This window comes from Prunus dulcis, chromosome 8 (assembly GCF_902201215.1).
Source record: "Prunus dulcis chromosome 8, ALMONDv2, whole genome shotgun sequence".
NCBI lineage: Eukaryota > Viridiplantae > Streptophyta > Magnoliopsida > Rosales > Rosaceae > Prunus > Prunus dulcis.
In genome coordinates, this window is record NC_047657.1 from 19,827,793 (window position 1) to 19,840,094 (window position 12,302).

Consider the following 12,302-nt stretch of genomic DNA (forward strand, 5'->3'; position numbering starts at 1 on the left):
CCGTCGGTTGTTAATGCCGGACCCTTTTTTTATTTTTAAAAATATATCAAACTGACCAGGGGTTCATCGCCTTGGAAGTTAAATTCCTCTGCAATTGATCGAATTACCACACCTTAACGGTATCAGAATGGTGTTACAGGCAGGCCCATTATAACCATTTCTCTTTCACTTGCTCTTTTTTGACCGCTTCCGATACAATACGAAAAAAGAATTGTAAATGGGTTTTCCATTACTCATTTAGTAGTATTGAAAGGCAAGAGGCCTAATAGCAAAGAGAAAAGGCTAGTCAGGTAACTGAATAATATGAATTGAGAAACGACATTCCTAACAGACATGTTAAAAGTAAATTAAAAGAAAAGGTAAGGAAAAAAAAAAAAAAAAAACCTATATATATCATACAAATGGGATTTCAATGGATATCTAAGTAAGATCCCATCTTGCCACGCCTCTTTAAGCAGGACGAAGGACTTCTATACACGCAGGAAAAAAAAAGAAAAAAAAAAAAGAAAAAAAAAGAATATCTATTCTACATAAAATAGCTGAGAGATTTCTTCTTTCTTGATCCTCCTTCTCCATATAGGTCATTCCATTGGAGGAGCTCGCTCATATTTGTCGACTCTGATGATACACTTGCGCATACCTGGTGGCATTGAGTTCAATATTAAACAACCAAAGTTCCAAGACAACCGAACACCGCAGGTAAACACTGCAACAACCAAAAAGCCTAAAACATACCTGCTCATGCGCATGTTTAAAATCCTCCATCTTCAAAGGACGGATGTCGGAACTACAATACAACTCAGGTTGAGGTCTATTCTCCACCACAGCTAAACTTCTCTCCTGAGATATGTGGAGAGAGAAAACTTATAACCAACCACACCACTTAAAGTTCAAAAAAATCAAAAGTTACTTCCAGAAAACCAACCTTTTTTTCTCTCTCTAAAATTTCTCGAATCGGGCGATGAGCTGCAGTAACACACAGGTTCTGCAACCACAAAAGAAATCAAGACAATCTATTACATAAAAATTTTGAAAAAAAACAAAAACAAAGGCAACATATCCAAGGAGCATATATGGTCTCAGAAAAATTAGTAGGCAACCTTTAGGTCACTTCCAGAATACCCATCCGTCATATTTGCAACTGCTTCCAAATCAACATCAGGTTCAAAATCTTCTTTGGCTAGTATGACTCTCAGTATTTTCTCTCTGTTTGGGGCATCTGGCAAGTTCACCATCAATCTGCACACAAATTAATATCGTACATAGGAAGTTAGTGAAACTTGCATTGACATATAACAGACGTAGTAAAGGCAAAAACATACGATTTTACCTCCTTGGAAGCCTCCTAATAACGGCCTCATCAAGATCAAAAGGCCTATTAGTAGCAGCAAGTACCAATACACGTTCTTTATCCTTTGTACGCAGACCATCCCAGTTCACCATGAACTCATTTTTCATTTTACGCATAGCCTCATGTTCCCCAGGGTTTTCACGCCTTCCTAACATGCTGTCAACCTACAACAGTAGCCGTAAATAAGAATCATTTGCATAGAAGAAAATTGATTGAAACAAAAACAACATAAAGAATCTATAATTCTCTTCTAAACTGGCATGGCATCTTTCATGACAAGGCCACTTCAAAATCCACTAGTGGCCTGCCAAACACATTGGTGCATTCTAGGTGTATACTAATGAGTGGGGTGAACTCACTCGCCATGTCAGCTTTTAAAACAGTTCAGCAAAACTCTTTGTATAAATAAAATTTTCCAATGAGAAAAACTCAAGGAAAATGAGGAGAAAGAACAAGTTCCCTGGACATAGCACAAATATATAGATGAATTGCACCAACCTCATCAACAAAAACAACACTAGGAGCAATTTTACTTGCTAAAGAGAACACTGCTTTAACATACTTCTCTCCTTCCCCAAACCACTGCAACAAAAGTTAAAAGGTGTCATATGGATTCAAGAAATCTCACAAAACAAACATCCAGCAACCACAATATCAACAAATACCTTTGAAGTAATACTTGACATTGATATGTTAATAAAGTTTGCACCAGCTTCAGTTGCAACAGCCTTTGCAAGCATTGTCTTTCCAGTACCCGGAGGACCAAACAGCAAGATTCCTTTGCAAGGCTGTAGAAAAAGTAACGATAATCAAAAGACAAACATGCAGAAGAAGCATTAACTAAGATTTTCACTTTCCACAGGGGAGAAAGGAAACAGAGACATAAAAAGGTCATGCTTCTACCTTAGTCAGCTGTCCTTTGCTAAACAATTCAGGCCTCTGAAGAGGAAGCATCACCAACTCCTTTAGGGTGTCCTTCACATTTTCCAAGGCCCCGATGTCATCAAAAGTAACCCCAATATCACTCGGTGGAATTACATCAGCAAGAAGTTTTTTTTCAAATTCGTTTCCTGTAACCACATCCTGCAAACTCTCGTGAAGTCAAGTCCAGTACAAATACACTAAAATTCTTGATCATAAGCAAAAAAAAAATCAAATTTTCCTTGCATCCTCAGCGAGCAGAAAGAGCAACGCATTTATAGGTAGTTCCACAGTAAACAATCTGCATACCTTGAGTGATTTCTTTATGCTCTTGTTTTCATTCTGAATGCCTTGTAAAATGTTCAGTCCATACTGAAGACTGTATCATAAAAACATAATGAATATCATTAGAAGAAGAGAATAGGCAGTATATCTAAAATATACTGTACTAAAACACAGTACAACCTTTCACTAGAAATAACGAGTTTGTCATCTTTAACCACAGCCTCGGAACAATGCATAGAATGGTAACTTAAGGCCCAGCCTACTACTTTCTCAACACCTGGTGAAAAAACGATATAAAAAGCGTAAGTGAATATTCCAGTCAACACTCTCTCCAAAATGTTCTACGTTACAATATTTAAGTTCAAGAAAACTCACTCTCAGTTGTAAGAGCAAGATCTTTGATGCACAGATTTTCAAGGTCAGGGCAATCCAGACGAATACGGTTAAGAACCTGAAATTATAATGCTTTACGTAAATATCAAGAACTAACATAGCAAACAGTAAAACACAATTTTAGCCACTAAAAGCTAAGTAAAAATAAGTTATAAGACATTATCAGGGAACTGAATCACTGTATGCAGATGCATGTTAGCAAACACATGTGCATCCATCTTCATATTCATGTGTTTGAATACGTGCACAAGAGTGTGTGAACAGTATACAAGAGAAAACTACACACACTGCAAGAAAGTCAAAAACAGTCCAGAGTTTGAATCAATAAAATTCTACATGTAGAAACATATTTTCAAGACAAAACCACCACCAGCATAAAGGAATAAATAGAAATGTGATCAGATGTACTCACTGATCGAATGCTAACAATATTTGACTCTGCTTTCAAAGTTTCAACATCACGTTCCAACTGCTGCTTCCAGTCCGAAAGTAAAGCTTCATCCTACCAGGATAGCCAAAAATACTACATCATTCAAGCAATAGCAAATAGCAAAATGACCATATATATATATATATATATATATATATATATATATATATATATATATATATATAAGAAAAAGGATCATTACCTGAGGCAGCTGTATCGTCACCTTGTTGGGGAAAATCCGAGTGAGTTGCTTCATAGTTTTAGGAGTTTCTTTGCTCCTATCATGCAGCCTACCAAGGTTATCCTGAACACCAGCAATAAATGTGTCATCTTAATTTTTAAGGCAAAATTACTATCATCTATGAACAAGCAGGTAACAACTTGTGAATAAACATTGACAGCAATAGTTCCAGACTACCACTAGGAAAAAATTGCATGCTGATCTACTGGATGTGATCCTACGTGATAACAAAATATGGGTGAATTTCATATTTCAACAGGAACGGAGCCCCATCCTCAGATTGTTTCAATTGACCTTAAGGAATTTGTGTACATTTGCATATGAGAGAGATAGAGAGATGAAGTTAAACACAAATCATCCAGCAAACAGATAGGAAAGTAAGTTAATCCAAAAATAATATAGTTACAGAATATAAACTAATGAAATGCTCTCATGCGACGCACAGCTAAGAAATTTATGCACTATTTGCATAATTGTAAATCAGAATAAAACATGATTACAAATTATGATAATAATCATGATATAAGTGGGTAAAAATGGAATCAGTAATAGGATACACACATAAAAAGAACAAGATACATGCCCATAAACACAACAAAGGGAAAAAAAAAATGGTAGAAGATGATGGCAACTGGCATACCGGAAAAGCAAGATCAAGCAAAGCGGTTTGGTTAAAACCAAACTTTGTAAACAAAAGACCACCAGGATGAGACTGCAAAACATAAAATATAGTTTTGATGTCAGATTGCAAGAAACAATTTAAAATGAGCTAATTGAATACAATCCTCACACTCTTACCTTCTCTTTACGATTGTCCAACTGGGTATGAGAGCCGATTACAACAACATTCTCTGGCAAGTTTTCAAGCTTACTCTTTAAGACAGTATATGCATCTGAGTTACCTACCATAGCCTTTTCTATCTCTTTCACAAACAATATCAAAGGAAGACTTTTACTCTCATTGGATGCCACCTGCACAAGATCACTTCAGATATTAATACCAAAATAACAGTAACTATCTTGCTTCAGTAAAGGGCAATGATTACCTCTAGAAGTTCACTAATAGCAAGCTTGTCAATGTCATCACCTCCAGAAACATCCAAGTGAAGTAAATGACTAGCTGCATAATAGAAATCAATTATTAACACAAGAATACAGCAAGAAGAATAAAGCAAACGCATGTAATAATGTAAAGAGCATATGATATCAGAAAATCACCAGAACAAAAAAAGCCATGATCTTCCTCACAAAGACCACCAAGATCATTGCCATCTGGTATCGATTTATCAAATCTAACCCCAATTTTTGAGGACCCATTGTCTTCAAAAGCAAGAACAACTTTGCCTCTACAACCATATGATGGTCCCCTGCAGAAGAAGTTAGAACCAAAATCACTTTCTGATCAATGATCTATGGAATTCAACTAATACCTATAGTAGAATTAAAACTTTTTTCAATTGGGAAAATAATATTTGGGTAAAGACTGCTACAAAAACTTTCCACAGACTGGAATGGCAGCAGAGAAGCAATTTCATATGCATCACCTTATCCCCAACCGGGGGGGCAACTTACAATTACTTGCCACGGCATTGCCAAGTAAAACAAAAATTTTAGAACTCTTAGTTACGCCGCCATCATTCTCTCAGTTTAGATTCCAGTGGTAATAAATTCTTAAGATACATAATTAAGTAAAAAATGAAATAAATGGAAGAGGAAAGATGGCAGTTTCAAAGAGATGCCCCATGTCATACATTGAAGCACACCAGACCCTCTCCTTGCTTCAGCAAATGGCATATACATACACATGCCATTTACGAATATCCAAGTTAGTCAGAGGTGTAACATTTTTTACCATCATGCAAAACAAGTACCTTAAAGGACAACTCTGAAGAGGAGACCCAGCAGATATGGCACCCACAAATTTTACCTTATCACCTGCATAGATTACAAGAGTTAGCAACTCAGACTGAGAAAGTGTCAAGTTACAACTGGGAATCAATAAATCAATAAGTAAGAAACTAGATGGTTAAGGGCCTGTTCGGTAACATTTTAAGGGGTTGTTTTCATTTTCAGAGAACAAAAATGAGGCAAAAACACGATCGGTGGCCCAAAAACAGAAAACACTGAGAATGTTTTCATAAAATGAAAACAAGTTCAAGTGTACTCGTAGAAAACATAAAAAAGTTGTTTTCATTCTCATGGGAAATGTTTTCATAAAAATAACTCACATTATTATTTCAAATTGTACTACCAGGCATTTTCATTTCCTGAAAATGCAAATTCGTTTTCTTGTTTTCATTCTCTGAAAACATTCTCCGAAAACGTTACCGAACGGGCCCTAACATTTTAAGAAAAAAATCATGCCTTGTTTAAATGTAACGCCTCTAGAAGATGCAGTAGAAGTCTCCTGCTTTGGTGGAGCCTGAGAACTCACAGTGGATCCACCAGTAATTTCGGCCTCAACACTGGAGGTTGGTTTCTTATGCTTTAATCCAGCAGCATGAGCTGCTCTTTTAGCAAACACGGAAACTCTTTCAGGCCTTGATACTTCTTTAACAGAATCAGCTTCCTTGGGCACTGGTGCCTGCATTTATTTAGAAGTAAATTAAGACAAATATTTTTTTAAATGTACAATTACAAACTTTGATTACTGAAATGACGAAGCAAAACTCCAATAAAAACTAAATTTAGAAAACAAGAAGAGGAGAAATGCAAACTTGAAAAACAAAGATGATTCTAGTTAAACAGCAATCAAATGGGGATATGAAAGAACATACACCAGGCAGGAGAAGAGAATCGACAATTAGCAATCTAGCACCACAATGTTTCGCAAGTGCTTTTGCCAAGGTTTCCTGATATATCTCAGAGCCTACAAAATAATAATAATAAACATAACGGATTGACAAGGAAAGCAAAGGAAAACATCATAGAATTTATAAACCACAGAATTACAAGCCTATGTGATAAAAGAAAATGGCAGAGATACCTGCAGGACCAGATAATAATATACGCGGGCTTGCGGTAGAGAGTAATGAGGTATACTTTGCAAACTCACTACACTTCAAATGAATGTGGGCGGAGGCAATCAAAACAATCTTTGTAGTATCACTGTTAAAATGCAAAATGAAATAAGTACAAAAATCATTAAACAAAACGAGTAAAGCTGTGAGTACAGGAAATCATCAATGGGTCCAACATAGAATAGGGAGCACAGATAATGGATATGATCTTTCTATATATGAAAGGAAAATAAAAGGAAAGATAGTTGAAACAAATCACATGCAATTAGGGAAGTTACTTCAGTATCATATCATGACATAATCAACAAGCAAAAGGCAAATGATGCACCTTAGGTAATACGGGAAACTTTCAAATGAGACTTCAATATCATCAGGATTTAGAATTCCTTGTTGTAGTTTCTCTTTAAAAGCTTGTCGCCTAGTTGATATCAAAATGGGAGGATCAAAATCATGGAGAAGTTCTCTGATTTCCCTTTGCTCATCAAGTATCTTGGAAATGCTGCCACTTAAGTCAAAGTTTGTACTAGAAGAACCGCCAAACATTCGGAAAAGTGGTCTTAGTTGATAAGCTTCCCCAGGGACTTTTCCAGTTTCAGTATCCATATCCAATGCAAGGCTATCAACATTGGGGTTTTCATCGGCAGTGTCAGGGTACTGAACAATATCTTTATCACCTGAAACTTGATCATTAGTGTTAGTTGTATCCTTCATCTCAATGTCTGCAGTATGATCATCTGGCCCTCCACAACCAGAAGGAAGAGAAGGCATCTCTGCATCTTGTTGCAGATTGTCACCAGCTTTAGCAGGTTCTGGAAGGGGCGACAAGTCATTTGGCCCATTTGACATTGACGCTAATATGGATGCCCCATCAACAGCAGAGGGGTCCCCTGATCTTGCCTCAATATGTATCCCATTAACTGGAGTACTCTGAGTTTCTAAAATGCTAATTGAAGGAATGCCCTGAGCAGCTATATTATTATCATTGGTCAGCTGTTGGAAAATCTTATTCCACGTCAAGGAACCAATTGAACATAATAAGAGGTGGCATTAGATTGAAAAATACAACATACAATAAGAAACTGCAAAGGAAGAGCGGGGTTTCAGGGAAGGGATTAACACCAAAACACAACATTATATATGTCATAATGACTACTCTAGGCTGTACTGCAGCAAAAAGGATACATAAGCATGTTTTCCAGACAAACTGAAAACAACCTCATCCCCTCCACTAAGAACCACCTTCGAATCTTTCTGATAAATCTTCTCATTTACTTGAACATCACCTTTACCCCCTGTAATTTCTAATTCTGCAGCGGATGAACCTTCACGCTAAGCAAATTCAAAATATTTGAAGAAAAAAGAAAATAATATCAGCCAAGAGTTATTTTTTCACAAACCTAGTGTACTCACTAATATAACCAGTCAGAATTTAGTAGAAGCTATATGGAAGGCAATACCTTAACATGCTTCAGTTTACACAAAGTAGTACTAATGGATGGGTCTTTAAGACATAAATTGCAATCACGACTTTGACCGACAGTGAAAACAGTATCACAAATGAACAGGTGCGGGTTCTGGCAAAGAAATTAGAAACAAACGTAAAATTAGTTCAAAATAACAAGAGAACATCTTGACCAAGTAGGAAGCATTCTTATTAAAATCAAAATAAATAAATAAAAATCAACAGCTTGCTACTCGATAACATTAGTAGCACAACATGAACGAACGCAAAAAGAAACTTCTTTGGCACTTAAATTTCACATAAACTTCATAAATAAATATAAAAGCATGTTCTTCGATTATGGGGAAAATAATTAGTAGTACAATCAAACATTCAGAGAAAACATTGCTTCTCTCGTATGGCAACATTGTCAATTTTTGTTTTTAGACAAAGAAGGGTGAGGGAGGGTGGTGGAAGATGTGTATATGGAACATAACACATTTAATCCACGCCAGCTTTGCCCTTCACCATTTCACCACTCTTGTGTAGGCGCATAGATAAAACTTGTCCGCCCAGCCACTGTGTCATGTAATGCAAAAATTATATGACTGCATGCAACTGGTTTACATTTAACAAAACCTAACATGCTATATAGAAATGACCTGTGAGGTAATAAAATTCATAACAAAATAATACGAACCAGAAAAGCCATCTCTGTCGAATTACTGGGAAAAAAATACCCGAAAAGCCATCTTTATTGTGTGTTATCATTGTTTAGAACCCTTTTAGCCAAACAATGAGTATCAAGAATAACAGAATGAAAGTTTATGTATTATATGGCCTTGTATAATTACAATAACCTACAAATTTTGCTTTGGATCTTTCCTAAGAAATCAACGGATAACAAAAGACAGGAGGGGGGAAATAAGCAACAAACCCCACCTTAGAGCACTGGGAAATAAGCATTCCCCAAGCTGATTTCGAATTTGATTTTGTAGTCTTCTTTGGAAGCTTCTTAGACCGCTTCAACCCCGCACGGACTGCAGTCTCCCCTGAAAACCCCAACAACCGAAATAAAAAATGAAACCCAAAACCCCAGCACAAACAAAAATTCAAACCCTAAACCTTCATGCAATCGAAATCCAGATACAAACAAGCATGCAAGGAAAGCGCAAGATTTGTACCCAAGGGCTGCGGCGAAACCAAGGCCTCGCCTTCGGCCACGACATCGGGAGATCTCTCGAACACGGTGGCATCAGAGCCGTTAACGGCCTTCAACGAATCAGTGCTTGGCGGATCAGAGGATCGGAGCTCAATTTCTGGAGGTTGGGACCCAGATTCCTTTATCGGACCCAAGGGCTCCGCCGGTGGCCCGCTCCTAACTCCGTTGTTGGACGACGAAGCATCAGACGCCTAGGGTTTCACCGAAAACCGATCAAGCATTGGAAACCCAAAATGAAAAAACAAATCTTGGAACAAAAAATCGTACATGCAAGAGAATTCGCGTACACTCAGACAAAACCCATATATACATACACAGAGATTCAGTTACAGCCCTAAAAATGAATTGAAAGACGATACCTTGGAACGTTTGGGGTTGGGGGGAGGGGAGGCAGATAGGGCGCGTTTGGAAGAAGAGCTGCGTCTGGTTTCAACCATGTTGATGCTCGAGTTCGAGCTGTGTCTTCGTCTCTGATCCAAACAGGGTGTTGGTGCAGAGAGAGAAACAGAGATGGAGAAGGGTGTGAATGAATGATTGATTGATTGAAGGATATACCAGTTATAAGAAAAAATTTGGTGTTGGTGTGTGCTTTTTATTTGTTTATTTCATTCCCCCTCTCTTTTATATGGTTTGGTTTGTGAGAGAGAGAGAGAGAGAGAGAGAGAGAGAGAGAGAGAGGACAAATGGGGGAAAAGGTTATGAAGCGGTGGAGGAAGTAGGAAGGGATCTCTTTTAGTTTTGGGTTCAAAATTATTGAATTTTATTGGAATTTAAATTTATACTTGGAAGCTCTAAACTAGTTAGAGAGAAAGTTTCACAGTTTTAAGAACTCACTTCCGAACGTTTCACGTTTCATAGAGATTTCGTTTTGAAATTGTTTAGGATTTTGATTTGATGAAGTTTCCATGTGAACTTCGGCAAAAGGATAAGAAAATTCATTTTTTGGTGCTAATTACTAATTTCTTTTTACTAATAAGTGAAATTACACTAACAAAAAAAAGATGTTAAATTACTATTTCACTACGGCAACTTCTTCATTCTTTTCCCTTTATTAACCTCGTAAATATTGACCTAGACATTGAATTTGTGCAAGGGAGTTAGTCTAAATTATAAATATAAATTTATTTTAAATTAATTTCCATAATATTTGTTAAGATAATGAACCTAAGTTTCATTGTCGTTTTTGTGATGCACAGTCAGCCTAAGAAGTTTCTACTTGTCAAGTTGCAACTTGCAATATAGGTCGACAAGAGGATGGCATAGGTTCAAGTTCAGCTAACCAGTGCCCCAAACCACATCAATTTATTAGGTCGTACCTTAAAAATTCCCAAGTGATAAGCTATGCGACTAACTAGCCACACACAACATGTCACACCAAAACCAAATGATTGCAATTTGCATGATCAACTTCATCAATTATGCACGGATGCATGAACTATGCCAAGAACCTATAAAACAAACACTCGAAAATATGCACGTAACTTATGTACTAAACTCGAAAATATTGGCATTCTTTTTCGTCTACCTCTCTAATTTCACATATCCCTAATTTTCAAAATTGAAATTACAAGACTAAATTGTGATTTCTGGCCTTTCAAATATGCAACTTGCTTTCTGATCCACTTGCCTTCTTTTCATACTACTGGAAGGCTGTAAACAGAAGAATATGCGGACGAGTCCGCAAGAATTTAAAGTCATGAGCATGAATATCTATTAAAATATGCACTTTAATTTGTAAGTTCATATTTTGGTACATTTGTTTTGTAAGTTGTTGGAACTCGGTGTGTATATATATTATTTTGTATAGATGTTGATGATGTTGATGGGATTAGGATTTGGTTATTCCATTTTAATTATTTTGGTAGATTTTACTTCGCAAATCCAAAGTTGATCGAGTTCTTATTTATTTATTTAGTCATGCATAATGTATTGGCGAGTCAATTGGCTGCCCACCACTCAAAAAAGGTTAAAAATTAGGGAGTGGATTAATTTAATTGAAAATATAAAGTATGCTTGTTGGACTTTGAAAAAGATCAATCACATGTACCTTCGAAAAGTGGGCAAGGAAGAAGGAATCACGCAGACTTAATCATGCATAGGTTTTTGTTTTTATTAACCTAATCATTAGCAAAACCCCATATCATTCTCATCTGCCACATCAGATTATATCCATTTTCTTACTGCTCTTGGTGCTGCCACAAAGGGACGTAGCCAATGTTATTTAATCGTTTTGGGCAAACTTGCAGATGCCTTGTAGAAATCTTATGTCACAACCATGAAACTGGAATTTGCTAGATAAATCAATACATGGGAAAAAAATTTGTAATGTGTAATGAAAAAATACACGTTGACATTATACCGATAATATGGTTGAACGTTATTGTTTGGGACGATAATGATATCGACATATTATCGACGCATCCTTTCCATAATCACACTACTATATAAATATAACACAATTAACAAATAACCTGCCATTTTTTGCCAAAAAAGAAAAAGAAAAATTTGGTTTCTTTCTGGGAAGCGAGGTTGGGTTAATGAGATTAGGCCACTGAATGGGCCATCAACGCCTAACTGAGCCTACTTGTTTCAGTACAGTATATACTCAACCCATGTGGGCTACCGATTTGTAGCTCAACCCAATTTTTGGCAGCACCAAATTTTGTTGGTCATGGCCCGTATCTTAAAGTTATTATTATTATTTTTTAAAGGTATAAAAAAGAGGGCTTTCTCTAAACATATTTTTTTGTACGTTTTGGGTGAATGTGGAAGGTGGAGTTATGTGTAAATTGAGAGAGGCTAACAGAGTTTGGGCCATCCATTGTAGATGATGAGCCGATGAGGAATGAGAGGGAGCAAGCGGAAACACGTAGTGACCAGAAAAACAACAAAACGTAGACAACCAACAAACTCTACAACAACCCAATCCTCATTCCACAACGTTATCCTTCAAATGCAAACAAACAATGAGCAGTCCAACTAGTATTGACAGATGCAA

At 36.7% G+C, this 12,302-nt stretch overlaps 1 protein-coding gene across 2 annotated transcripts; it reads right to left on the reverse strand.

The window, feature by feature from the left end:
* Positions 1-208: 208 nt before the first annotated feature.
* On the reverse strand, positions 209-9,956 carry LOC117636611. 2 transcript variants are annotated; one of them, XM_034371190.1, is made up of 27 exons: positions 9,664-9,956; positions 9,267-9,495; positions 9,025-9,134; positions 8,099-8,215; positions 7,824-7,970; positions 6,970-7,643; positions 6,608-6,729; positions 6,399-6,490; positions 5,986-6,205; positions 5,493-5,556; positions 4,840-4,988; positions 4,668-4,741; positions 4,420-4,593; positions 4,262-4,333; positions 3,583-3,684; positions 3,363-3,452; positions 2,933-3,008; positions 2,738-2,834; positions 2,582-2,651; positions 2,255-2,434; positions 2,017-2,139; positions 1,850-1,933; positions 1,331-1,515; positions 1,101-1,239; positions 926-985; positions 736-840; positions 209-640 (listed from the first exon to the last, which is right to left on the reverse strand). In XM_034371190.1, exons 1-27 carry the CDS (start codon positions 9,739-9,741, stop codon positions 527-529), a joined length of 3,747 nt encoding a protein of 1,248 aa, XP_034227081.1. In that variant the 5' UTR covers positions 9,742-9,956; the 3' UTR covers positions 209-526. The 2 variants fall into 2 exon arrangements, with proteins under 2 accessions (XP_034227081.1, XP_034227082.1); XM_034371191.1 differs by lacking the exon at positions 8,099-8,215 and having other exon boundaries at positions 9,664-9,946.
* Between the last annotated feature and the right edge of the window lie 2,346 nt (positions 9,957-12,302).